We start from the raw sequence: 25,330 nt of genomic DNA, 5'->3' as shown, positions 1-25,330 counted from the left end.
ACTGATCAAAGTCTAGGAAAATGAGGTTTCCTTATGTCGTGCGCGTTGCTTCTCATTCTCTACTGCGTGCTGTTTTCTGCTCAAATGTTGTAGGAAATTAAATGGTATGGTGCAACCTCTGAAATTCTGAGCATGTTGATTATGAAATGCCCTTCAACCCTTTCAAATGTTTGTAAATGCAACTATTTCTAGTTTCGCTGCCGATTCTTTGGAACCTGCAGCTTTGCTTGCTGTCCTTCGGTGAGGCATTATTTTCAAATGCCCTCACACTTTTTCGATTGTTCACCTATGCTTACGCTACCCGGATCACACGACAGAGAATATCTGAATATACATATATGTAAATAGACTTAAAGCTAGATTCTATCTACAATTCTTGCCCGACTATTCTCATCGATCTCCCTGCCTCGATCCCTTTGCGCCGCCGGTGCCGCCTCCTCGTCGTCGTCGGTGACCTCGACCTCCTCCTCCTCCGCATAGCCCAGGGCGAAGTACTGCTGGACGATGGCCTCGTACTTGTCCCGGATCGCCTTCATGGTGGCTGTCGCTGGAGCCAGCGCGATGCGGAGCTGCTCCCTGGTCTCGGGGTCCCGGATGTTCTTCTCGAGCTCCTCGGGGTCGCCGGGGAAGGGCTTGAAAGGGTAATCCTCCAGGAGCGAGTCGACGTACGCCTGCTGCACCCTCATCGTCTTCATCCTCGTCTTGGCCCCCGCCGGCCTAATCTTGGCCGGGGGCGCCGGCTTGATGACCCTGCCCTCCGCCGATGCCCTCATCGTCTTGGTCGTCCTCTTCTTGCCCTCCGCTGCCTTGGTGGCAATGGCATAGACCTTGCCGCTGCCGCCGGCAGCCGCCGAGATGTCCTCCATGCCGGAACTGATCTGCGGCGCCGCAGGCTTTCCGCCGTCCAGCAGCATCTCCCTGGCTAATCCGGCATTTGCATCCATCGCTAGCTTTATAATGCCGCCGCGGACGCAACCCTTGGCACGTCAGACTCCTGAATCGACACGTCAGCTCCTCGTCTAACACAGTACCACCGGGCAAGGTGGCAACCTATTTGGGCCAATTGGGACAGACCAATCCGGTTAGATGGAGTAGTAATTCAGAGAAGGATCAACTGAAACCTACCCAAAATACCGTCCGTAGCGGTTATTTTAATATTTTTTAAAAATCCAGTTACCTTAATTACTAGTAGTAGAGCTCTGGTACAGTCAAGGCATTCAATTTTTACTCTTTTTGTACAGTATAAACCGACCCACTACAGTGAACCTGTCCAGTGGCTAGTGCATCTGGTGAGATTCGAGTGAAGGGGCACCCTTGTTTTTATTAGTGTTTCAGAAAGGCTAGTTCACTGAGTTATGCAAAGTTCATGCTTTCACGATCTCGTAGCAGTATTCTCGCTTATACCAGAATGACATGGCTATCAACATCAAGCAAACGTGATACCCATGTGAAATGAATAGTTTGAAAATCAGATACCCAGTTGAAATAAAAGGATGGTATGGTATACAATATATTGCAGAGAAAAAAGAGCAGGAAGACAAGAAATGCCTGTCATTTCAAAGGAAGACAATAAATGACCTGAAGTATGAAGCCTGGCAGTGGTAGCATTTGACATACATGTTCATGCATCTGCAGCTGCACCACACCCAAAGAAATATCTATGCTAATTGAGAAGTTAAAACATGGTGGGGAAATCAATCAACTAACTGACCAAAAGATAGTTGACTTTGGTGAAACCCACAGCTGAGCAGATCCGACGTGGTGTCGAGGCACTAGAGGGCTCAACATAAATCCATGATTCTAGACGGAAGATTCCAGGATCATCCTTTGTTGCATGATGTACTGATATGATACAACAAACATATATGATCAAAACTGTCTCCGATCAATCGATTTTATATACATTTGAGCTCTTATACAATCAAATTGGTCACTTGTGTACCATCAGAAGTATTTATGAGCTAAGAATGTTCAGAACAGTAACCCTGCTTTGAATCAACCTCGTGAAAAGAAATTCAATCCCATCTTCAAGATCTCCTATGCTGTGTTCAAGCGCCTGCAATTGCTGCTCCTCACATATAACTCTCGTTTTCTGGAACTTCTTGGAGACGAGAGACCATTTGCTGGCAATGGGGCTGCCAATTTGCTTCGGCAAGAGGGCCAAGAGCAACGATGTGGTTTCAAGAAGAGACACAGCTGTCTCTCGGCCTTCAGCCAGCAGCTTGACCACTCTGCAACTGCAAACTTCAGCAGTAGCTTTGCTGGTCGTCTTCTTCAAAGGCTTCTGTGTCTTCTTCGCCAGGCGAACAAACGACTTGATCTTAAGCTGAGCTGCCACACTGTCTCTCCTCTTGAGAACCAGACACAGCTCCTGGACGCTTGTCTTCAGCTCTGCCAAGCTCTCTTGCATGGTGTTGCAGAGATCAATCAGCACAAGGGACTTCTCCAGTTCTTCCTCCACCATCTTCCTTTGGCCTGTCAAGGCTTGGTTGCTGGGCAAGCACATCATCTCCTCTATGCAGCTGTAGACATCTCCAAGCCTCCTCAAGCCATCGCACGCTGTGCCGATGGTTGCGGAAGGTGAAGAGGTTTGTGCTTTCAGGGTCTGCAGCTCCTGCTCCACATTGAGTTCAGTGGAGTAGGAAAAAGAAGGCAAACTCGTGGACCTTTGATGGCAAGCCATATCTGTAGTGGATGGTGTGATGTGGTACTTCTGTTTTCTGTATGGAATGGAAGAGAAAGGAGGCTCTGTTTCGTTTGTGCTCAGCCCTTGTGATGCACTCTATTTATAGTCAGGAAGTGTGACGCAAATGGCAAGTCACCCCAGCCACCATCGTCCCTCTATTCTCAAATCTCAAAAATTGAGAAACCCCCACGCTGCAGCATAATCGTCGGTTCAGTTCAGTGCAGCAAACACCAATAACTGACCCTAACAGCATGTGTTGTCTCAAGCAGTTGGCTGCAAGTCATATGCTCGAGCAGGTATACTGAAAATCCAGGTTGGCAAGCCACAAACGGAAGTAAATGAAATCTGACATGTGAAAGATATGTATTTGTTGAGTGACCAGTTGATTTCACCTTCAAACAGCTGTTATCTGATCCTCAACAACTGACAGCTGCACCTGCATCTCAATCCTTATGAGGTAGTGCCGGCATCCATCTGTTATTTGCAACACAATAAACTGCCTATACAGTACAACTGCTTATAGATTAGTAACAAGTAATTGAACATTAATTGCCAAGCATTCGCACGAGTGCTTAACTGAAATACAGATCAGCCAATCTCAAGCAGAAGCAAACAAAAGCCAATTATGTAACTGTCTAACTGATATATCAGTTGGAAGATTAGTTGACCTCACCTTCCAATAATCAACTAGTACCACTTTTTTTCAGTATCTTATAGTTGCACCTGCTCTCAACCCTCGTGCAGCATTGTTGGCATGTCCCTGCTATCTGCAACACAAACCACCACACACGCGTTGCAATTCTTAACAATTGTCTTGGCCTTTTCTTTTAATATACAAGATCAGTGGATGGATACATTTTCAGTCTCAAATAAAATTAGAGCATACATATCTTCATAAACTATTCAAAATGCCTTTTTTTTCTCTTGTGAAATAAGAGAGTAAGTTCATGAGTTCATGGATCTTAACATGGGACATAGAAGGTCATGGATCAATAAAAGCACATGCTCAAGGTGATAGATTTCCAGCTTCTCGCTTAATATTACGGGATAAGACAACAATTATTAATACTTAACATTGCTAATTCGTCATTCTAGGCTACAGAACGAGTTCGATTCCTGAGGGAAACATTTCCAACAAATTGACAAGCTGTTAGGAACAGGTAAAGATGGCCTCCATAAAAGAGTTCAATGCTCAACCTCCACAAACGTGTTCAACACTCATTGCTGGCAAGTTTCATCTGCCAGAGACAAGATCCATCGCAAAGAGATCAGTATAGTTGAATATGATCTGAATCAAATAAAATATTAGGGACTATGGCGCACTGTTTCTACTGCAAAGATCCGAACTGTTGATATCATTTGATTAAGTGACTTAAACTATGTCTATTTCTTGTATATACAATAATTATGCATGTGCATACTAGTCAGGCTAATTATGAGCTACAATGTACTACCACATGGCCTCGAGCTGGCTTGTTCATCATCGTCAGTTGCGACATGAAAACCCAATGCCTTGATCACAATTTTTAACTGCTGGAGGTAAAATGGCCAACTTCAAAGTTCAAACCAAGCAGTGATTGTCTGTGTAAACCTACAGCTGGAAAACAATTAGTAAAGCAATGTTTGTCTAACATCAGTGACTATTTCTTAAAGAAATCTGAAGCAGAAAGGTCCCGAGTTCAATTCTCGCTTAGGGTGCGAGAGGTCCCGAGTTCAATTCTCGGAATGCCCCCATTTCCCCCCTTTTTTGTGTTTTTGGCAGAAAGGACGTTATATCTCTGTTCCTTCCGTTCTTTTGCACAAAAACACATTGCATCTTTATTAATGCTTAGGTAGTTCAAAAAAAATGCTACGGTAGTTCAAATGCAAATAATACGAAGTCAACTTTCGAATATTTGCTAGGCCTAAAACACCATGAGTATCATGCTCTGTTTAGCTACTTCGAACAAAATTCCTGTGTTCTATATGAAAATCGGGAATGTTGCATGATACGTACTACCTCCAGTCAACGCACTCTGTTTTGCTAGCTGCGGCTAGTGGCTGGTGCTGATTTATTATGAGAGAAAATTACTATTGATTGGCTGGTGGCTGATGCTGATTTGGTATGTGAGAAGAATACTATTGGTTGGCTGGAGAAACGGCCAGCAGAACAGAGTGATGATTTTAGCTGGTTTTCTTTGTCCGCGGCGTCGTTTATTATTGCCCCGAGGGAGTATGTGCTAGTTCAAGTCTCGCTATTCTAAACTTGAATTGCAGCTCTTCCGAAGTTATAAGGTAAGAGCTGAGTTTCTGCAGAAGTCAAAAGATGAGTAGCCAACTTCGTTCTGGCGATCTTGTTGGTTTTGCTTCTGAAAAGAAAAAAAGAAAAGAAAGACAAAGGATGTTCTTTCATCTATTCTTTTTTTAAGAAAAAAGGCCGCTCCTGCTCTGGATTCATGTGAATCTACGCCACAACATCGCTGTCCCTGTCCTCTCCGTTCTATCTCTCCGTTTGCCTATCCGGAATCATCGGCCCTGGACTCCTAGGACTGCAGCATCATCAAAAAAAAAAGGACTGCAGCATCCCTGCAGGCCCCACATGTCGGCGACACGCAACCTGCAAGATTTCGTTATTGACCGTTAGAACCAGCCACTCTGCTCAGCACGCCCACTGACGCCGGGTCCCACAACCTCCCAGCGCGCGAACCAGGTCCCCCGCATCCGCGCGGACTCCCGCATCCGGCCACCGTCCCTTCCCGATCGGACGTCCCAAACGCTCCTGAGCGGGACCCACCGTCTCAGCGGGGCCCACATGGCAGACGCCCGCGTGCCGCGCACGGACTCGTCGCTGGGAAGGAACACCGCGCCGCAGAGCACAAAGGCTGGTTCGACTCGGGCACGTTGCCGGATTCAAAGGAAATCCAAAAAGAGAGAGAGAGAGAGAGATAAAAATAGAAAAAAAAATCGCCGTCGAGACACCTCGCCGCCGCGCTGCCACGCCCTCCGGCCTTCTTCTCCGGCGACGGCGCCCGCGGCGGCGGAGCCCTGCGGGGGATCTGCTACCCAGCTGGGTCCCTGCTGAGTGAGCCCCCCGCCGCCCCCCTCGGGCCGCGCCCCGGCGGCGCGCGGGCCGAGATGCGGAAGAGGATGGAGAGCGTGGACGATCTGATCGAGGAGGCCAAGCTGCGCACCGTGGGGTGGGCGCTCTGCGTCTTCGCCGTCTCCTACTTCCTCACGCGTGAGCGCCCCCCTGACCCCCCTCATTTGGGACCCGATTGCTTCCCTGTTTCCTGGAAGTTTCGTTTTTTTTTCTGTCCCCGCAACACCGGCCTGATGAGGGGTTTCATTTGCTTGGCGCTGTTACTCTGTCGTCCCATGATTATCTGCGGAACGCAGCTGCGATTAGTAATGGACTAGGCGTAGTTGCAAGAAATTTTGGGTAACGGCTGCTGTGGATGCTGGAATCGTGAGAGAATCTGCTGGATGCCTGGATATCGCGTCACAAAGCTGGAACCTTTTGTTAGCCGGGCAGCTTGAGCTTGTCGCTACCCCATTTTTCAGCTCCTAAATGTATCCAATGGCGAGCTGCTCTGGCTGTTAAGAGGCAATTTTTTTTAATGATAGTTGCTGTTTTACTGCTTGCATTCAATTTAGTCACTACTACTACTCGTTTCTACTTTCTAGGGTTAAAGCGGAGATCATTAGTAAAGGAGTTTGTTGAATTAGCTTGGAATGCTTATGAGAGCTTAAATTTGGGTTAGTTGTACTTGTACAAAAGTAATTACTAATAGATCCCACCACTTGTGAAACCGTTTCTAAAGTGTTTGGCCAGTTGTTGGTGGAAAAGTAGCTTAAAAAAATGAACATTATTTTAGCATCACAGGGGTAAAGCTGAAGTGAAATAAGTCAGTATTGAGTCATGTCTAACTTTTTATATGCTAAAGTTAATATATTTTCTCCAATGTTTTAGTTGTAATCAGAATGACCTTCTTTCCTTTCTTTTTCTTTGTTTCACTTTGCAATCTCTGAATGTGTTGGCCACCTGTAAGTGCCTATAATTATTTGTCTTTCGTCTTTTATTGACTTATTATCGCTGTGTGCAGAAGTTTCTTTATGTTTTTATGCTTATTAGTATATTTCTTCTTATCTTTTTCTTCAATAAATGATCCTGTGTCCATGCTAAGATCCATATCATTTTATTTCTAATAGATACAAGTAAATCGATGTGGACAAATGTGCCCATGTCAATCCTTATACTTGCATTTCTCCGATATCTCTCCTTCAAAGTGGAGTTCCGTTGGAGGGAACAGCCTGCACGGAAGCATACATATTTGTCTCAAGTATCAAAGAAACAGTTATCTGCTAATGACCATCGTCTTTCAACCGTGCTGCCGGTTTCAAGATGGAGAAGGAAAGTTGGCTCACCTTCCGTTGAGGCTGCTTTTGAAAGTTTCACTGACAATATTTTGAGGGACTTTGTTTTAGACTTGTGGTATTCAGATATTACTCCTGACAGAGAGGCCCCAGAACTGATACGTGGCTTAATACTTCATGCTCTTGGTGAATTATCAGGCAGGGTGAAAGAGATGAATCTAGTTGACTTGCTAACAAGGTGAGTAAAGACTTCATTTTTTACCTAGTACACCATTATTTAGTCAGTCGTTTCTCTGTTAAAGTGTTCCTTTCCCCCTATTTTCAGGGATATGGTTGATTTGATTGGTGAGCATTTAGATATTTTTCGGAAGAATCAAATTCTAATTGGTGCTGATGTTATGAGGACGTTGTCTTCCGAGGAAAGAGATGAGAGACTGAAGCAGCACCTAATAGTTTCACAGGAACTTCATCCAGCACTGTTATCTTCAGAGCACGAGTACAAGGTAAGAGCTAGCAATTTAGGATTCATCATTCATGTAATCTATATTCAACAATACAACAATTAATTAATATGGTTTTTAGGTTCTTCAAGAAATTGTAGGGGGCATTATGGCTCTAGTTTTGAGACCACAAGATGCTCAGAGTCCACTACTTCGCTGTTTCTCCAGGGAATTCATGACCTGCCTTGTCTTGCAGCCAGTGATGAACTTTGCAAGTCCAATGTATGATCTCAACTCTTATACTTCACTTTATTTATATTTTTGCACTCCAAATCAGGTTCTCAAATGTTAAGTACTGCCTAGCTGTGCACTTTGGGTCAAGACATACAACAACAACAACAACAACAACATAGCCTTTTTTCCCAAGCAAGTTGGGGTAGGCTAGAGATGAAACCCGAAAGAAATAAGTTCAAGGTTCAGGCACATTAATAGCTAGTCTCCAAGCGCTCCTATCCAAAGCTATCTCTTTAGAGATGTTCCAATCCTTAAGATCTCTCTTAACCGACTCAACCCACGTCAGTTTAGGTCTACCTCTACCCCTCTTTACATTATCGACTAGCTCAAGGACCCCATTACGCACCGGCGCCTCAGGAGGCCTTCGTTGGACATGTCCAAACCATCTCAGCCGATGCTGAGTAAGTTTCTCCTCAATTGGTGCCACCCCGACCCTATCCCGAATAACTTCGTTCCGGACTCTATCCCTCCTTGTGTGCCCGCAAAACCACCGCAACATCCGCATCTCTGCTACACTCAGTTGTTGCACATGTCGCCTTTTTGTAGGCCAACATTCAGCACCGTATAACATCGCCGGACGAATTGCTGTCCTATAGAATTTGCCTTTTAGCTTTTGTGGCACCCTCTTGTCACAAAGGATGCCAGAAGCTTGCCGCCATTTCAACCAGCCAGCTGAAATTCTATGCCTAACATCTTCATCAATGTCGCCATCCTTTTGTAGCACCGATCCTAAATACCGAAACGTATCCTTCTGGACCACCACTTTGGGTCAAGACATAATTCAAAGGAAAACTGTACATTTTGTTTCTCAAGTTCCCTTAGTGTCTTTTTATCTCTGCTTAGTAATCATACACTGCTGACTGTAATTAGTGGACGTAAGTTTTTATTAGCTAGGACTTCTGGCAATGTGTTGGCTTAAAGCAGCATATCAGTTGATTATCTGTAAATGTAAGTACCAACCCTTTCTTTTATGTTTGTTCTTGTTTCAGCTATATGAATGAGTTAATTGTCTACCTTCTAAACAACAATGACACGAGCAATGTAGGAGGCAATGCAAACATGGCTAATACTGGAACTGTGACGGTAGTGCATGATCATCCATCTTACAAAGGCAGTTCGCAAGGTTCTCAAAAGGAATCAAGGAATTTGACTTTAGAACCAAGTGGCTTAGTTCCAGGAAATAATTCTGGCATGAGGACACTTGTTACTTCTGAAGGTGGAAAGTCAAAAGTGTTGCAGGATGACCATGACAGTGCCATCCAGCCTCGGCAGCCGAACTGGGCAGTGGTATTGGATGCAGCTACTAAAAGAAGATCAGAGGTTCTTGCCCCTGAGAATCTTGAGAACATGTGGGCAATAGGAAGAAATTACCAAAAGAAAATGGTTAAAGCAAACCATTCATCAAGATTGAAAGGTTCTGGTGGTTTAGATAACAGTCCAAGTGCTGGGGCAGTGGGTAAAGAGCTATCCTCTAACTTCAATGAGAGAATTGCATCTGTTGATGATAAATACATGGTGAACATGATGCATAGTACAAATAGGAATGTTCAATCCACATTTGTCACAGGCAGTCATCCTCTTGCTTTACAAAATAAGAATGAAGTGAAACCAAAAGAGGTGAATCAAGTTAGTTACAGCAGCAAGGAAAAAACACATGAAACCAGCAACATTGCAAAAGAGCAACTAAAGCGGTCTAGTAGTACTCCTGATATTGAGAAAAGATATTTGGCCAAAAGTAACCACCCCATGGTTTCCAGTGAAAGTGGAAATGCAAGGAAAAATCAGGATGATAAGGTTTCTGGTCTTGCCTCTCATGGTGAGGTACTGTTGCATGTTCCAAAGATAAGATGCAGAGTAAGTTTTCCTGCTTCTATCACAAGAACTCATTCCAGTATCATTTTCTTATTCACAGTAATCAGGTTGCTTGGTTTAAGTTTAATAGCATAAATTTGATGAATCCATATGGGTTAAGTTGCTGCTCACTCAGTTAATAAGGCATATTTTGATTTATAAAGTCAAATCTTGGACCAACAGTTAGTCAGATTATATGCATATATTGTACAGAAGTTGTATCAATATTTTGTATTTCAATGTTTTTTCAGGAGACAATATGATGTTGATTGAGTAGCAATTGAAAATATATGTAAAAGAAATTGATAGTCAGTGCCTACTTCCAAAGACCTTTTCAGGTCAAAAATATGCCCTACACCAATGGACGGAAATAGTAATTTTTGCCATAATTTCTGGTGAAATATAGGGATAGTAACATTACTCCATTAGGAACATCTTGCTATCGTGTGAGATATAAGTTTCAGATGTTCTTAGCAATTACAGCGCAAATTGATTGCTGATTTTTTTTTGTTTTTGGGGTGTATATTGAGTCCATGTATAGAGGCCCATCTAGAGACCCATGTATAGGAACTATATATCCCACCCTTCTAGGGTTTGGAGGAATACATCTCATTATTCTCTCCTACATGGTATTATTAGCCTAGGGTTTTCTCTTCTCTCCCTCCCATCTCAGCCGCCAGCAGCAGCCGCCGCCGGCCTCCTCCTCCCTTCCCCTCTCCTCCTTCCCTCCCCTCCCTTCCTCTGCTCCGAGCGCCGCCTGGGCCGCCGCGGGCGGGGGGTTCCCGGCCGCCGCCGCCTCTGCCGCGCTCGTCCTCTTCGATCCCGCCCCGGACGCCGCCGTCCTGGTGCCCCTGCCTGGCCCCGCTGCCGCCGCTGGTGCTGCAGGTGCGGGGGCCGCCGCTGCCGCCGCCCTGCAGCGTGCCCCGGCCGCCGATCCCGCTGCCCTGCAGCGCGCCCCGGCCGCGGGCGCGGGGGGTGCGGCTGCCGATCCGGCCGCCCTGCAGCCCCTGCTGCAGGCGCCGACCGCCGATCCCGCCGCTGCCGCTGCGGCCCACCGCACCGCGGTCGCTGCGGGCAAGAAGCCCGCCGCCGACGCCGCCCTTCCTGAGATCTTCCCTGCGCCGGCCGCGCTCACGCCCGCGTGGTCTGGACTCGGGATGGCGCCCGCGGATGCGCCGCTCGCCGCCGCCGCTCTCCGTGGCCAGCAGGCCGACGCCGCTCTCGCCACGGCCCTCCTCGCCGTCGACGCGGGGGGTGCGGCTGCCGATTCGGCCGCCGATCCCCCTGCCGCCGCTGCGGCCCACCGCACCGCGGTCGCTGCGGGCAAGCAGCCCGCCGCCGACGCCGCCCTTCCTGAGATCTTCCCTGCGCCGGCCGCACTCACGCCCGCGTGGTCTGGACTCGGGATGGCGCCCGCGGATGCGCCGTTCGCCGCCGCCGCTCTCCGTGGCCAGCAGGCCGACGCCGCTCTCGCCACGGCCCTCCTCGCCGCCAAGTCGGAGGCTTCGGCGGCCCAGGAGCGGGTCTGCGTGGCTGCCCTCGCTTGGGAGCGCGAGCACGCCACGGCCGACGCCCTCGCTTTTCGGGTCGCCGAGGCGGAGCACTTCCTCCGTGTCTCCTCTGGCCAGCAGCCCGTCATCCCCAAGCACGGCGCCTCCTCTTCCCACCAAGCCCCGGCCCCTGGATCTGAACCTCGGCACGACCCGACCGACCCCATGGTCACCCAGCTCCACCTCCAGGCCGCCGGCGTTCAGAACATCCGGGCCCTGGTCACCGTCCTCCTCAACCCTACGTCCTCCTACGGACGCTGGCGGGATCAGGTCCTCATCCTCCGCCGCTACGCCCTCGACGACCACGTCCTCGTCGACTCGCCGATCGAGGCGCGGGACGTGGTGTGGCTGCGCCTCGACAGCGTCGCCATGTCCTGGATCTTTGGGACCATCTCCCTAGATCTTCAGGACCTCGTCAGGACCCACGGCGGCACCGCGCGACAGGTCTGGTTGGCGCTCGAGGGGCAGTTCCTCGGCAACGCCGAGTTCCGCGCTCTCCAACTCGACGCCACCTTCCGCACCTTCGAGCAGGGGGACCTCTCCGTTGGTGAGTTCTGCCGGCGGATGAAGGGCATGGCTAATGCTCTTCACGATCTCGGGTGTCCGGTGTCCGATCGGTTCTTGGTGCTCAATATTCTGCGGGGCCTGAGCAGCACCTATGACCACCTGAAGACATGGATCACCCGCCAGAGGCCCTTCCCCTCTTTCCTGCAGGTTCGGGACGACCTCACCCTCGAGGAAATCACCAGGTGTCTCGCGCCCGGATTGTCCCCGTCCACCCCTACCACGCTCATTGCTGCTCCACTGGCTTCCTCCGCCGCTCCTGCCACCTCCCTCCTTGGCGCTGCTCCCACCGGGCAGACCCGAGGTGGGGGGCCGTGGACGTCGTCGGGGGGGGGGGGGGGACGGGGTGGTGGTGGTACTGGTGGCCCTGTTTCTGGGGGTACCGGTACCGGTGGGGGCCGTCGGGGCGCGCCGGCTCCGGCTCCTGCCCCTGCCCCTAGAGGTACGCTCTGGCCATCTTTCAGCAACCCATGGTCAGGGCGCATCTCGATGTGGCCGTTCCAGGGTCCGGGGGGGCTCGTCCTCAGCTCCAGCCTGCGGCCATGTTCACCGATGTGCTGCTCCCCTCTTCGCGCCGTCCCGGCCTGGGGGTGGGACCAGGCCGCTCTGGCGCAATCTTTCTGCACCATGGGACTGACGTCGCCGGTCAGCACCGAGTGGATCGCCGACTCGGGTGCCTCCTTCCACACCACCCCAGATGCCGGTATCCTCTCTTCTGTCCGACCCCCACACCCCTCTTGTCCTTCCATCATGGTTGGTGATGGGTCTTGACTTCCTATCACCGCCGTTGGTTCTGCTCCTGGCTCTTTTTGTCTTCCTAATGTTCTTGTTACTTTTAAGATGGTTCGCAACCTTCTTTCCATTCGCAGTTTACTGCTGACAATTCCTGTTCCATCGAATTTGACTCTTCTGGTCTTACTGCGAAGGATTCGGCTTTCCGGCGTCCGCTCCTCGGATGTGACAGCTTGGGGCCCATTTACACCCTTCGTCTTCCTGCTTCTGCTGCTCCGCCTTCAACTTCTTCTTCGTCTGCTGCTTTTGCCGTGACGCCATCTTCCACCACCTGGCACCGCCGGCTTGGTCACCCCGGCCGCGACGTTTTGGCTCAGCTCAGTCGTAGTACCGATGTTCCATGTACTAGGACTCCTGTTGAGCACCTTTGTCATGCGTGCCAGTTAGGTCGTCATGTCAGATTTCCTTTTTCTTCTTCTTCGCATGCCTTTGATCTTTTTCACTGTGACCTGTGGATATCTCCCGTACTCAGCATGTCTGGTTATAAATATTATCTGGTGGTGGTTGATGATTTCTCTCATTACTCTTGGATTTTTCCTTTGTGCGCCAAGTCTGAGACCTTCCCCACCCTCCTCCACTTCTTTGTCTGGGTGTCCACTCAGTTCGGCCTCACCATTAAGGCCGTCCAGTGTGACAACGGGCGTGAGTTCGATAACTCCACCTCCTGTTCCTTCTTCCTCTCTCGGGGTGTTCAGCTGCGTATGTCTTGTCCGTATACCTCTCCTCAGAACGGCAAGGCTGAGCGGATGATTCGCACGACTAACTGCGCACCCTTCTGATCCAGGCCTCTGCCCCGCGCTTCTGGACTGAGAGCCTCCACACCGCCACCTATTTGCTTAACCGTCTTCCGTCCACTGCTTCTCCTGCTCCCACTCCACACCACTCTTTTCGGTACTCCTCGCTACGACCACCTTCGGGTCTTCGGGTGTGCATGTTACCCTAACATCTCCGCCACTACTTCTCACAAGCTGGTGCCCCGCTCGACTCGTTGTGTATTCCTTGGTTACTACCCTGACCACATGGGGTACCGATGCTTTGACCTCACCTCTCGCCTGGTCCTGATCTACCGACACGTCGTGTTTGACGAGTCGGATTTCCCCTACTCCACCTCCTCCACACCTTCTCCTGACCCCGAGCTGGAGTCTTTGTTTTCGACTGACTCGGTGGTTCAGCCACTTTTACCTGTCTGTCCTTTTCCTACAGGTTTTCCCGGTACACCGACACCGCTTCCGGTGATCCTTGCTATGCCTAGCGCGGCCCCGATGCCCGCTGTCGCGCCACGCGCTGCCCCCAGAACTCCGGTCGTGCCGCGCGCGGACCTGGTGTCTCGTGCTGCGCCACCCGCGGCCCCGGTGCCTTCCCCTGCACCTGCGCGATACGCTCAGCCGGTGCAGGTGTACCGGTGTCGTTCGGCGCCGACTCCGGCTCCCGCTCCTGCAGCGCCTACACCGGAGTCGTCGCCTCCGCCACCTACACCAGAGCCGCGCCACCGCCGCCCCCGACTCGCTCTCGAGCCGAGCCGGCGGTGTACCACCCGCCAGCCATCCATCGGGATCCTCGGCATATTCATCCCATGGTGACTCGGCGGATGGCGTCTCAGGCCGCGACTCTCTCCGCCACCGAGGGAGAGTCGCGGGTCTCTCCGGTACCATACTCTGTCCGCGACACCCCGGCGGATCCTCACTGGCGGATCCTCACTGGCGTAGTGCGATGGAAGAGGAGTACGCGGCTCTCCTTGCCAACCAGACGTGGGACCTCGTGTCGCGTCCGTCTGGTTGCAATGTGGTCACTGGCAAGTGGATCTGGACGCATAAGCGTCGAGCTGATGGCACACTAGAGCGCTACAAGGCTCGCTGGGTTCTCCGGGGTTTCACTTAGCGGCCTGGTGTGGACTATGATGAGACCTTCAGTCCAGTGGTGAAGCCTGCTACTGTGCGCACGGTCCTCTCGCTCGCACTCTCTCGCTCCTGGCCTGTGCATCAGCTGGATGTGAAGAATGTCTTTCTCCATGGCACTCTGTCAGAGACAGTCTACTGCAGTCAGCCAGCGGAATTTGTGGACTCGAGTCGTCCGGATATGGTCTGCCGGCTCAACAAGTCCCTCTATGGTCTGAAGCAGGCTCCTCGAGCTTGATACTCTCGGTTCGCCACGTTCTTGCTGATTTTGGGATTCACCGAGGCCAGGCTGACACTTCTCTGTTCATCTACCACCGTGAGGATGAGACTGCCTACCTGCTACTCTACGTTGATGATATTGTGCTCACCGCCTCCAGTCAGCAGCTGCTTGAGCGCATTATCTCCTCTCTGCAGCAGGAGTTTGCTATGAAGGATCTTGGTCAGCTCCACCACTTCCTGGGTGTTACTGTTGAGACTCGTCCTTCTGGCCTGTTCCTTCACCAGCGGCAGTATGCACTCGACATTCTGGAGTGGGCTGGGATGACCGATTGCAAGCCATGCTCTACTCCTTTCGATACTCAGGCGAAGCTGTCTGCTGATTTGGGTGATCCCGTTGCTGATCCTACTGCCTACCGGAGCCTCGCCGGTGCCTTACAGTACCTCACTTTCACCAGGCCGGATCTCACCTATGCCGTTCAGCAGGTCTGTCTTCACATGCATGATCCCCGGGAGTCTCACCTTGCTGCACTGAAGCATTTCCTCCGCTACGTCCGTGGCACTGTTGGTTTCGGCTTGGTTCTTCACCGCTCTCCCACCTCTGAGCTGGTGGTCTACACCGACGCTGACTGGGCTAGCTGCCCGGACACTCGCCGCTTCACTTCCGGCTACGCCGTCTTCGGTCGTCCAAGCGGCAGCCAGTTGTCTCCCGCTCCAGTGCTGAGGTGGAATACCGGGCGGTCGCTAACGGCGTGGCGGAGGCGTCCTGGCTCCGACAGCTCTTGGCGGAGCTCTACAGTCCGCTCGCCAAGAGCACGCTCGTTTACTGCGACAACGTCAGCGCCGTGTATCTCTCCACTAACCTTGTCTAGCATCAGCAGACGAAGCATGTGGAGATCGACTTGCACTTCGTGCGCGACAGGGTCGCCGTCGGCGATGTTCGGGTTCTCCATGTCCCGACCACCTCCGAGTTTGCCGCTATCTTCACCAAGGGCCTTCCCTCCTCGACGTTTTTGGAGTTTCGCTCCAGCCTCAACGTAGCCAGTGGATAGTTGTGGTTACGGGGGGAGGGAGATATTTGCCCTTTGTACTTTCTTGTTGTCCAGTCTTGAACACCGCTGCGCCGGTAGTTCTGACTGCGGGGGGATGTTGGTGTATATTGAGCCCATGTATAGAGGCCCATTTAGAGGCCCATGTATAGAAACTATATATCCCACCTTTCTAGGGTTTGGAGGAATACATCTCATTATTCTCTTCTACAGTTTTGCATGTTATTGTTTTGTTATTTTCTTTGTACCTGGTGATTTAAACATTTATGGGTACGTGGTTTGAATTTCTCTTGCTCTCAAGTTGTGCCTTTATACTCAAGAAATCAATCATCGCCTCATTGGTTGCTTTCCTTATATCACTATCCCGTATGTTTTCCCATTTTCATCATTCCATAAGTAATTTTTGCTATGGGCACCATGCTTCTTTTTAATCCTGTTTGGCACTGTTGGATAGCATATGGGCATTATTGGAGGTCTGGTTTTGTTCGTTTGTAAGAGGTATGGCGCGTCTTAGTTTCATGGGGTTGCTTTGAGTGGGTTTGTGGTGTGTGCTGAGGTTCTCTAACCTCTGTACTTTCTTTTCTCTCTTAAATGAAATGGCACGCAGTTCTCCTGCGTCGTTCGAGAAAAACAAAAGTTTTAGTACTGGGTTTACGATGAGAACTGTCAAGTCTATACTATATTTTTTGGCTTAATTTGTATGCAGTCCTTCAGTTCTTAATGATCAGAACTAATTTCTACAATGCATTCCATTTCTGCATGATTGCTCAGGTCTAACAATTTTAAGACCTTCGGTCCTCTTGCTCTTGATGCAATATGCATTGATATCATTTCTCAACAGCTGATGTGATTCGTCTGGTTGTGCCATTCTTATTTGCAGGTTGTTGGTGCATATTTCGAGAAACTAGGTTCAAAATCTTTTGCAGTTTATTCTATTGCTGTGACTGATGCAGATAACAAGACCTGGTTTGTGAAAAGAAGGCATGATTTTACTTTGTGTATTTTGTAAATTAATTGCAGCTCCTAAAGGCCATGTTGTTGTTGTTGTTGTTGTTGTTGTTGTTGTTGTTGTTGTTGTTGTTGTTGTTGTTGTAATTGCAGCTCCTAAAGAGTATGATGTATGATGCTGAGTTGCTCACCTATAGCTTCTGTTTGTAGATACCGAAATTTTGAACGTCTTCATCGACAGCTGAAGGAGATACCTAATTATTCATTGCATCTACCTCCAAAGAGTTTTCTTTCATCTAGTGTTGATGATTACCTTGTGCACCAACGATGCATTCTCCTGGACAAGTATCTTCAAGTATGATTTGTTTTCTAGCATATTTCCTCATATTTTACTTCAGATATGTTGACAATATTCATGTTGTGTTCGATAGGATCTCTTGTCTATAGCTAATATTGCAGAGCAGCATGAAGTTATGGATTTTCTTAGTGCATCCTCAAAGGTGTGTAGTTTACACCAACCAAATCCTTACAAGTGTTGTCGTTAATAACAAAAGAATGTGCATATCTTCTTTCAAAACTTTATTGAGGTTCTTAGCAGTTTATTTCTTTTGCATTTTTGTAGAATTACTCTGCAGGAAAGTCCACCTCTGTTATGAAAACTTTGGCTGGTATGCTTTATCCTGCACTTCTTTGTTTCCACTTAAAATTTATGAGCTTTCTGTTCTTTTCTTAAAGATATTTTATTTGTTCTGCAACAGTTAATGTTGATGATGCAATGGATGACATTGTTCGACAATTTAAAGGAGTTTCAGATGGTTTGAAACGGGCGGTTGGCACATCACCTTCTAGTGCAACTGCAGAATTCATAGATAATAGAATGTCTCTGCCTTGGAACCAAGAAGAGACAGATAACCACAACGTGCATCATAGAAACTTGGAAAGGGTTCATAGCCTTTCTGATGGTGATAGTAACTACGAAGATCTCACCTCATCTGTAAATAGTGGATGCCACTCAGACAATGAGGTGAATAATAAAGGACATACTTCAAATGATATTAAGCACATCAAAACATATGCCAGTTTTGATTCATCACAAGTGAGCGAACAAATACAAAAACCTGTGAGGGCATATTCTGATTCTTCAAACATGTCATCTCCGAATACATTCGAGGATCCAACAGGAATTCCTCCTGAGGTACACCCCAGCTACTACTATATATTTTATTTGATTCAGACGACAGGCAGCTTTTGTTAATAAACCTTCTATTTTATTTGACAGTGGATGCCAACAAATGTTAGCGTGCCTTTATTGAACCTGGTCGAGAATGTATTCCAGCTAAAGCGACGGGGATGGATACGGTTAGTTCCTTTTATCATGAACCTTATCTAATTTGTTCCTCAGAATCTGCTTTCTAGTTTTGGAGTACTGTTACATAACAACAACTGAAGTAAATGACCCAAAGTCATTTCATTAATCTGATTGGACTGGTTACTAGATATCAGTATGGTTGTCACTTGATGTATTTTGGCACTACAATTTCTGATGTTTGTTTACATGATACTGAGATATGGATGAGGTGTCGCTTCAATTATGCCATTCGCATTTATAACTTGTTTGGATTTTCTCAAATTTGGACAAAGATTCATTGTTTGATGTCGGTATCTTTTTCTGCTGATCATAGCCCTGTGAGACCAATTTTAAACATTTTCACCATCCATGTTTTGGTAGCACAATTTAAACATTCTTTTGCAACCCAGTTGTTTCCACCTTTCTATAGCAGGACATGATTAATATGTATGGCATCTGCAGGAGACAAGTTCTTTGGATATCGAAACAAATTTTGCAGTTGGTCATGGAAGATGCAATCGATGAATGGATTATAAGACAAATCAACTGGCTCCGAAGAGAGGATTTCATTGTTCAAGTAATACGTTGGATTCAAGATGTAAGGATACTATCTTTTTCCTTCACTAGGTTTAGGTTCTCTTTCTAATTTCACTTTGAAATTTCAATCTTTCATACTGCCTTTTGGGGTGTGGGTGGGTCGGTGGGGTTGGGGGGGGGGGGGGGGGGGGCTCTTTGTAATATATGCAGTCCAATAATTTCTTGATCCTTTAAGGTCCATAGGTTATATGACAGAAGTACTACCCACAAAGGTTATGCCATGATTGGTTATTTCTTTCTGCTGGGGCCCAACAGGGACTGAGGTCAAGTTAGAATTAGTTGTAAATCATACGTAATGGATCTCAAACTTCGTTCTCCCCTATTTGTGCAACTAATGGATTTGTCATTCAACAGACCCTTTGGCCTAATGGTATATTCTTCACCAAGTTGGATGGTTACAAAGGGAATGGCAGCTCAAGTCAATTCGACAAGCAGTCATCTGGGACTGGGAGTGCCAAAAAGAGTGGTGCAAGCTCATTTGAATTTCAGCTTGAGGCATCTAGAAATGCCAGTGAAGTTAAGAAACTTCTTTTAGGTCAGTCTTTGACCTTTTTTGGCTCATTTCTTTTAAATTCTTTCTTTGTTTATGTTTTCTCTTGAAAAAGTTAAGGATTGATGGATGATGTATGTGTGCAAATTTATATGGTGTCTTTCAAGCAAAAAATATGCAAAATCCCAGGTAGTATGTGTGGCAGCAATAGTTCTGAATATCTGATGCATTGGCGACGTCTTCATTGCCTCTGCAATGGATAACTTCGTACAAATAAAAAAAGGAAGCATCATTACTGTGTTCTTCCAGATTCTTTACTTCCGGTTAACAACTTACTCCTTTGTTTAGGCACTTATTAAGTGGATTTCAAGAAATGCACCATTTAGGCTACTGTTTATGCCTACAGCACCATGTCATCCAGCTAATATGATTTGCTAAGGAAAATGCTAATATGATTTGCGATGACCTTTCAGATGGAACTCCATCTACCTTAATCAGCATAATTGGGTACAAGCAGTACCGACGTAGTGCAAGGGACATGTACTACTTCCTCCAAGTAAGTAAAACTCAATATCCTAGTATCTTAAGGTCTCAACAAGACTTCCTTCTGATTAACATTATACATTACCCTGTGTTGCAGTCTAATGTCTGCGTTAAGCAGCTCTCGTACGCAATGTTAGAACAGGTGATCGTGACAATCTTCCCAGAGCTCCGTCAGCTAATCGACGACATCCATGAGAAGGGCCGCAAGGAGCAAGCCTCATTCACATACCATCTCTGAGCCGACCCAAGAGACTGTCTCCTTGAAAGAGACGCGTACCATTTTCAACCTGCTTCCTTTGCTCTGCAGTTGGGTCCTGAATCTGAAACACAGATGGTTGGCAAATGCATTTCGACGGCCCAAAGTTGGATCAAGGAAGCACTTGTTCCTTAACCAAACCTAGTATACCCCCACAATGGTATGTACAGATGTAAATCAGCAGCTGTGTAAATTAGCGCCCCCTGATGTAGTAAACCCGAACAACTTATAGTGAGATCTTGTAGGTGTTGAATGTATCGTATCATTCTTTTAATTCTTTGTTTTACCTAACATTTTAAGCTACCATTTTGCTCTCCTAGGCTGAGGGTTGTAAAGTTCCGGAGATTGAAGTGTATAGGTGGTGTCCTGCGCGTTGTTTTGCTGAGGAAATCAGACCATTCAAGCTGTACAGATATTCTCTGGGCAAGGCATGCTTCCGTGATGTCCTGATCATATCCATCTCAATGTGCTCTTTCTCATGTCTCCAGCTGCAGTCGTTGTTGGCTGACTCTTAACAGGCAAAACTTTGGCATGATCCTGGAGAATGGAGAGGTACAGCTAGACGCAAGACATGAACCGTCGTAATCTTGGGTTTGTTTCTTCCTTGATCTTCCTGTCATCGGTTAATTGACTTGGAGGACTTTGGGATGGACGTGGTGACCACTCGTGACAGATAGCAAAGTGCAGACAGGGCCAGTTGATCCTTGCACACTGCGCCGCCGATGATCTCGCGTGAAAGAAAACCACATGTGAGTGCACTTGCAAGAATTTCAGCACAACACTTGGCGTGCAAATGTTTTGGCCTTGTGTGGGTAGATCGTAAGCATCTAGCATGCTACTTTTTTCCATGCCGTCTACTTAGGGAGGTCCCCCAACCCAAGCAAAGGCCCTAGCTACGCCCCACGGATGTCGTCCTCAATGTGGAACAGAGGCCAAAGGTGACACCAATTGTGCCTATTGTCTGTCGTGTGGGGAAAAAAACGTTGAGCACGGGTGTGGATATGGATAAAATCCGCGACGATACCGACACCGACAGTCACTGACATGCAGGCCCGGGGTTTGCACTATAGTGGCTTGAGATTTAGAGTCGCCGTCCATGAAATCCTATGATCAAGCACGCGTGACAGTGATTCGATCGGAATCAAAAGAGAACAAAACTCAAAAGAGGTTCCCGTGCATGGCCGGTGCACGCTAAGATCGGTTGCACAATGGAATTTGGGCACAGGGATCCATGTTTATCGTGACATTGTACACTGGTACATCTCTATTATTATATGTATATTGTCATGGCGCCCACACCGACAGTCACTAACATGCAGGCCCGAGATGGTACAAAATCGGATAGATAGTCTCTGTTTGGCAGAGCTTAGTTCCTAATGATGGAAGATGTGATCAAAGTGGTGGTTGCCCTATCGCTCTCTGGCCGGCTGTTCCAAGAGGATTGGGATTTGATTACGGGATGCTGAGTTTACAGTCGACCGTAACATATCCCCTCCAGCGGTCGATTTTTTTTCCATCCATGTGCGCGAAGCCCACGGGACTTTATCCTCCGCGCTCCTCCTCTCCTTTCCACCGCACACGTTCTTCCCCCTCCCTCCGTTTGGATCTCGTCTGCTCCATGGCCCCCCTCCCCCTTTCCTTCTGCTCCATGCGGCCTGAGAGGGGGGTCGGCGGGCTGGCGGCGGGAGGCCGCGCGGCGGGACTGGCGAGCCGGCGGCGGGGCCGGGGCGGGAGGCGCGGCGGGGCCGGCGGCGCGAGCAGCGGCCCGACCCGCGGCAGGGTTGGCGGCGCGAGGCGTGGCCGCTCGCCACCAGCGCCGCCCCCTGCCCAGATCCAATTTTTTTTTGTTGTTTGCATACAATTTTTTAAAAAAAATAATAGCCGAGTTTTTTTTGGATGTACATTTTTTGTTTCTTCCATTTGATAAATTTCTCTCTATCAAAATTTTTCTCGTAAATTTTTTTTATCTCACCAATTTGATTCTTTAAATTTTTTCTACCCACCAATTTTTCACTTGAAAAATTATTTGACTCATAAAAAAATGTCTGAATTTATTTTTCTCAGAAAACGACAAAAAAATTCTAAAAACAGGAAAAAAAATGCTGTCGGAAAATCGACCGTACGGGAGCCTTCCGTACGGTTGACCGTAAACTAGCAATACCCATTTGATTATTGTACATTGTCATGGCACCCAACAGCTAGTTCGTTGTTTGGAGAGAGGCATCGGACTATCGGAGACTTGTTTTGGTCTAAATGCACTTGATCAATCGAGCGGACCAGCGGCGGATCCAGCAGTGGGTCTGGAGGGGCTCGAGCCCCTCCTACCGCTGGAAATCCCATGAAGCCCCCCCTAAGCCCCTCCTATAAATTTGAGGAAGAAGAATGAGGGAAGGAAAGGTTGGAGGAAGAAGAGGAGGAGAGCCCCTCCTGTGAACTCAATCCTGCCTCCGCCGGCGGTGCAATTTTGAATGTCCGACATGTGGAAAGATAACAGTGTTGGCACAGTGCAATAGCAACAGCCAGATCCTTGTACAAGTGTGTCGTGTTCTCCAGAATATGCTGCCGTGGAAGAAGCTTGTTCAGGAGCCCCAATATGAAGGTTTCAATAATGTCTTTGCTGAAGTAAAAGAATTGTTAATCTTTCCTCGTCAGCTCAGCGTTTTGGAGCAATTGATTGGTGCGTGATGAGGCGCAATTTGTTGACAATTGCCATGATGATTAGCAGATTATAACTGCAGCTCCTTAGTCCCTACAACTTAATTAAAGTGGGGGTCTAGGTCTATCGCACCATTCCCCCTTATCGTCTAGGTCTATAAACTCTCAAAATAATCATCTATGTCTTTTTAGCTTTTTTGTCGTTCACATTATTTCAGATTTAAAATTAATGAAACTCGAGTGAAATATAACGAACCACTCGAAAAGTTGGAGAACCTAGATGACCATCACTTTACAAGTTAGAATACGAGAATAGTTTAGGAACCCGCGGTGCATTTTGCTCGTCTAATTATCGCCAGTTGCTCATGCTAATTCCCCGCGTTAACGGAATACATGCACATAGTTCGTTGCTGTTACTTTCAGTGTGTCCATCGATGACGATGCACCGATCGATCCGTGTCGTTTTCACGTCAACAATCTACGCATCATATCCGCAGATAGATGACGATCCTTTTGCACCCACGATCAGCTGGTTCGCCGGCCCCATTGCCTGCACATCGTGTCAATGGATCGATGGACCACCCGAGAACTAGTGTCATTCCGAGTGAGTGGCCCGTCGCTTCACTGCTCTGCTTCCGATCGATCGATCCCAACGCGCAGAATGAAAAGTGGCTGCCCGATCAAGAGATGATCGTGCCAAGGGCACTCTAGCTAGCTTAACTAACGAACGGCCTATGATCGATCGAGTACAATACTATAGAAGAGACCTTTGATCCCCACATTTGTACTAGATATGGACGGAGATCCAATCCCGTCCCGGGCGACACACGCTTGACATGACAAAACCCGTCCGCGTGTCCTCGATCAGCTCCAACAATTTTTTTATACAACACCACTTGTTTATTAATTCAAGAACATCGCTCTAAATAATTAATTAGAACTCCTAATTGATCTCTTATAATAGGGTAGTGTATGACAAATGTCTGACCGGCCGAATGGTTCAGGATTCAGAGACGTGCAGCAGTCACGTCGACGGATCAGCTAGCCAATCACTGGATGCATATGCATGATCGATCGGCTACTAGCTAGTTTATAGTGCACTATTGCTGTGCATCCACTTGATCTTTTTTTCTCTCTTTTTCTCTTTATATTATTGGTCTTTTAGGCTTTATGTATGATGCTCGGATCAATAGCCGGGATTATTGCGCATGTGGGGACGCAGGCGCGTGTCGCATTATTATTGCTCACTATATATGTCGTGATGTAATATAAAAGTTTAATAATAAAATTAAATCCACACGCTGCGGCCCATTATATATACAGTTTTTTTGTTGTTGTTTGTTTGTTGTTTGTGTTTTTCTGGTTGCCATTTTGTACGATTTCGCTGAGTAGAATTCTGTAAAATCGCTATTATTATGGGAGAAGCATCGCTAGTTAAAGTGAAATGGTGAGACATCAGAGACCTATTGTACTAGTGGATTTCTCTAGCTACAAGGGCATGGTGATGAATTAATATTGATGATGATGATGAAAAACTTAAGATAAGGAGAATTATTTATGATGGACCTCAAGAAAGATCTTTTAATTTGCGTCCACCTTGAACTGCTCCTCGTGGACAATGGTGATCATCAACCCCTGCATAGTTGAAATGTGCCTTAGTTGACCAGTTATCCAGTCCAGTCTCGTGTAGGGCCCTTTAATTTATTTGAGTAAATAAGTACGTGCCCTTGTCCTACAAGGCTGCGCCTGCCGTGATGAAGACCAAGATCGGGACGTCTCTCTCTCTCTCTCTGGTCTTCTTGACCCAACCAGATAACCTTAGCCTAGTTAGAGCGCTAAAGGTCCCTGTCCTATACCTGTTTGGACACGGACTTAGGATCGCCTCAAATCTCCTCTGCATGCATGATGTACACAGCGTGCCGATATATGGGGCACTGGTTAGTGTCCCGGCCCCAACGATTCAAAACGCTTGTTATTTAGCTGGGGCTGGGAGATGTGTCTTTCAAAGTCTCGACTGCAGCTTATCGTAACAAAAAAAAAAAACAAAGAAACACAACTACTAGAGGACACAACACATCAACCATCAACAGTATTCTCTCTTACTCACAAGGCAAAGGGCGGCTTCAATTTGCGCTTTACTTTGATTCTTCAGTGAGCTCGTGTTTCAAATGTTTCGGATCAAAACAAACAATGTTCTCAAGGCACAAGATTTAGATATAGTCTAACCGAAAACTAATAGGCGAGAAATTTTTTAACAATCGAAGCAGTTCGGTGCTATGCGCAAACATCTAGTACATAAAATTAAATTAAAAAGTATCACTAATCATGCACATAGATAAAAATCCTAGGTGGACACTGAAAAAAGAGAAATCCTGGAAATTCTCACAAAAATTAGAAACATTCAGCCATCAATCTGACAACTCTAATCATAATAGTCATTGAATCTGTTACCTTTTCTATTAAATTACCCACATCTGCCATTATGAAAATAGACTAAAGTAGCCCCTAAATATATGTCTCAATTACCCACCTCTGACGTTATAAAAACATCTAAAGTAACCCCCTAATCTTCATGTAAATTACTCACATTTGCTATTATAAAAATAATGCAAATGACCCCCTAAATTTTCATATAAATTAGCCAATTGTATCATTTTTTTGTTGAAGTAACCCCTAAATCTGAATCTAAATTATATAATTATAATAAAATATTAAAGTGCACCAATATAAAATTCTAAATTACTATTTCTATCATTATTAATATATTATTTATGTTATTGTTTATCTAAAAATACTACACACG

The 25,330-nt window shown here is 47.3% G+C and overlaps 2 protein-coding genes across 4 annotated transcripts; one reads left to right on the top strand and one right to left on the bottom strand.

The window, feature by feature from the left end:
• Positions 1-1,450: 1,450 nt before the first annotated feature.
• On the bottom strand, positions 1,451-4,350 carry LOC120643645. Of its 3 annotated transcripts, none has more exons than XM_039920064.1 (3): positions 3,360-4,350; positions 3,079-3,186; positions 1,451-2,987 (listed from the first exon to the last, which is right to left on the bottom strand). In XM_039920064.1, the coding sequence occupies exon 3, from the start codon at positions 2,681-2,683 to the stop codon at positions 1,955-1,957; it is 729 nt and encodes a 242-aa protein (XP_039775998.1). In that variant the 5' UTR covers positions 2,684-2,987; positions 3,079-3,186; positions 3,360-4,350; the 3' UTR covers positions 1,451-1,954. The 3 variants fall into 3 exon arrangements, with proteins under 3 accessions (XP_039775998.1, XP_039775999.1, XP_039776001.1); XM_039920065.1 differs by having other exon boundaries at positions 3,079-3,160; XM_039920067.1 differs by having other exon boundaries at positions 3,079-3,924; positions 4,141-4,350.
• A 1,218-nt stretch (positions 4,351-5,568) lies between these two features.
• Positions 5,569-20,327, top strand: LOC120643644. The gene is made up of 15 exons (XM_039920063.1): positions 5,569-5,903; positions 6,875-7,277; positions 7,365-7,542; positions 7,622-7,761; positions 8,763-9,627; positions 16,571-16,671; positions 16,849-16,993; positions 17,070-17,138; positions 17,261-17,306; positions 17,397-17,833; positions 17,918-17,997; positions 18,449-18,584; positions 18,938-19,118; positions 19,547-19,629; positions 19,714-20,327. Exons 1-15 carry the CDS (start codon positions 5,801-5,803, stop codon positions 19,852-19,854), a joined length of 3,108 nt encoding a protein of 1,035 aa, XP_039775997.1. The 5' UTR covers positions 5,569-5,800; the 3' UTR covers positions 19,855-20,327.
• The last annotated feature ends 5,003 nt before the right edge of the window (positions 20,328-25,330 follow it).

The sequence above is a fragment of the Panicum virgatum genome, chromosome 8K, assembly GCF_016808335.1.
Source record: "Panicum virgatum strain AP13 chromosome 8K, P.virgatum_v5, whole genome shotgun sequence".
Classification (NCBI taxonomy): Eukaryota; Viridiplantae; Streptophyta; class Magnoliopsida; order Poales; family Poaceae; genus Panicum; species Panicum virgatum.
The sequence above is the reverse complement of the archived record's forward strand: the minus strand, read 5'-3'. Positions and strand labels throughout refer to the sequence as shown.